Source organism: Alexandromys fortis, unplaced genomic scaffold, assembly GCF_014885135.2.
Source record: "Alexandromys fortis isolate MF-2015 unplaced genomic scaffold, M_Fortis_MF-2015_v1.1 scaffold_396, whole genome shotgun sequence".
In the NCBI taxonomy this organism is placed as follows: domain Eukaryota; kingdom Metazoa; phylum Chordata; class Mammalia; order Rodentia; family Cricetidae; genus Alexandromys; species Alexandromys fortis.
The window spans coordinates 191,821-194,305 of NW_026068281.1; the positions used below are offsets into that span (position 1 = coordinate 191,821).

The window sequence follows — 2,485 nt, forward strand, 5'->3', positions numbered from 1 at the left end:
ATTGTTTTAAGACCCTGCTATTTATGGTCACTCTCTTCTTATCTTCACCCAACTTCAGTCAATTACTGGTGTTGTCACTGACATTGTTGGGAATCTGGGGTGCTGCTGGAAACTCCAAGGTCTTGTCTGGCCTATATGCAACCAGCTAAGAATTTTTTATTCATAATGAAGACTCAAAGGAGGCAGCACCTTCAACTGAGTAGAATGTCACATCATTGAGGGTAGGGCAACATAGGAAAAAAGCATGACTGATTAACCTAAAAAGAGTGCTGAATAGCACTACATTAATACAAGAACACTAGGCATGCTTGCATTGTTATTTAAAAACACAGATGACAGTCTTGTAAAGCTACCGTTATTCTTTATCAATCACATATTTTTACCTAGTCCCATGAGAGGTTTGACTCTGGTGTTCTTAAGTGGTAGAATAATAGCTACGATATGTCTCATGGCATACTATGTCTCATTCCTCTGTAATGGGTGCAGGCAAGGCAATCAGGAGCTTATCCATAACAAGAGTTTGGGTCACTAATGTGATAGAACAGATGTAATCTGAGCTAAGCTTTCTGTGGTGAAGGTTTTGGCTCAAATGGTAACTATGGTTGTGAAGTCTCATGTATGTGAAGTTTAGCTTCCAGAAAACATATTTTTTTCAGAGAATCCAGGATGTTATAAATCTCTCCTCCTAATGTCAAAAGTGGGGATAATTTGTTGAAAACATATTAAGCATATAATTCTCAAGAAAATCTAAACCAAAGAAAGACTGTGAAATGTGTCAAATAAAGGGTGAAAGGCCTAGATGCTAAGAGTTTTGCAAGTAATGGATAAAAGTTCTACCAGTGGGAAAAAAATAATTCTTAAAGTTTACCTTATACAAACAAATGTCTTCTCTAGAGAATTTTTGTATTGATTCCTTATTTAAAAATTGGATTCTGAAAGAACATGCACTTAAATAGTTAAAATAACATTAGAAGATTCTTTATCCTTTATCCAAAGAAAGAAGAGTCCTGAGAGAGGGGAAGATTGACTCATAAGTATAAAGGGGCTCAAAGTAGGAAAAAACAAAGTTATAATGTGTGTGATCCTCATTAGCCACCAATTTTGACCAGACAGTATAGCACTGCAACCATGTGTGATGGTAGAGAGGGTATAAAGAGCCACAAAGGTAAATGCTAAGGCAAGGATGTTCTGGGTGGCTCTGGACTCAGGAGAGCTACCTTGGAAAGCATAAGTGCTGCGGATGTGTTGAACTCGCTGCCTATGCCTGTACAAAAGGATAACCATTGAGCTACTGGACCAGGTGATGAGGACAGAAATTAGAAGTTCAGGAAACACAAAGAACGCTATATATAAAGAGACTGTGACTTTGTCATGACCTGCAACAGTATAGAGTTCAAAATCTGTCCCTTTTGTTATGTTTTTCCTTCTCAATTTTATGGACATGTACAAAGGGAAAAGAACATTTACCATGATGTACAAGATCCAGCAGAGAGAAATGTAGAGACCAATGTCCTTGGGAGATTTGACTCTAAGATTGCTCCAGCAGGAGTGTCTAGGGCTGATGATGATGGCCTGGAAGACACTCAAGAGACAGATGGTGGCAATGGACATGCTTCTGAAAACTTTTAGTGCATACAAAAAAAGTTGATAGCTCCAGTCATTGAAGAAAAGTTTTAACCCAAAAGTTGTCATTGTGATGCTCAGTCCTTTAGAGAGAATGATCAAGAAATTAACCATTATCAAATGCATGAGAATTAAATTCAAGGGCTTTATTTTGTGTTTCTTGTAAAAAATAACTAGGTAGTAAGAAAGAAGAGAAGCATTTCCCAGTATTCCAATTGTATTCTCTATCAATAATATTATTCCTATTCCCAAATTCCCATAATCCATCTTGTTACTCTGCAAAATTTACTTCAAAATATGTCAGCAGTCATTTCTAAGAGAAAAAAGTTGGATTTTTAAAATTAAGATGATCCTCTGTGCCTGATATCACAAATTCACAAAAATCACATTAGCTGAGGATTGAAAAGCCAAGGTGGGCAGAACAAACATATCTTGTCCAAACCACCTCTCACGGTTATTTTACCACCAACAGTAACAATCAATAAGAACTGCTGAAGTCTTCAAATGAATGTATTTATGGAGAAAATTCCCACTATATTTCTCACATAAGAAAGCACTAAGAGTAGAGCAAAGTTATCCTGATAGAAGCAGTGAGCAGTGAATTCAAAATTAAAGACTGTTCATTGCTACAAGTCCTCTAATATTGGAGAAAAATTCATCTCTCATCTTCTCAAAGAAATGAATCCATTTTAATGCCTGTCTTATATAAATATTAACATTGAAATTGAAAATATTATAAGTGGAACAGCAATTTTGTATTTTTTGATAATTATGTTTATTTAGTAGCACTAACCATCAGGTGAAAATGATGAATTAAACAATGTTGCATCAAAACTTAACTCCTTAAATTCCACCCACTACA

The 2,485-nt window shown here is 35.8% G+C and overlaps 1 protein-coding gene across 1 annotated transcript; it reads right to left on the reverse strand.

Moving 5' to 3' along the window:
• Nucleotides 1-948: 948 nt before the first annotated feature.
• On the reverse strand, nt 949-1,935 carry LOC126494766 (vomeronasal type-1 receptor 2-like). Its single transcript, XM_050132180.1, has one exon. The coding sequence runs from the start codon at nt 1,888-1,890 to the stop codon at nt 949-951; it is 942 nt and encodes a 313-aa protein (XP_049988137.1). The 5' UTR covers nt 1,891-1,935.
• Nucleotides 1,936-2,485: the final 550 nt, after the last annotated feature.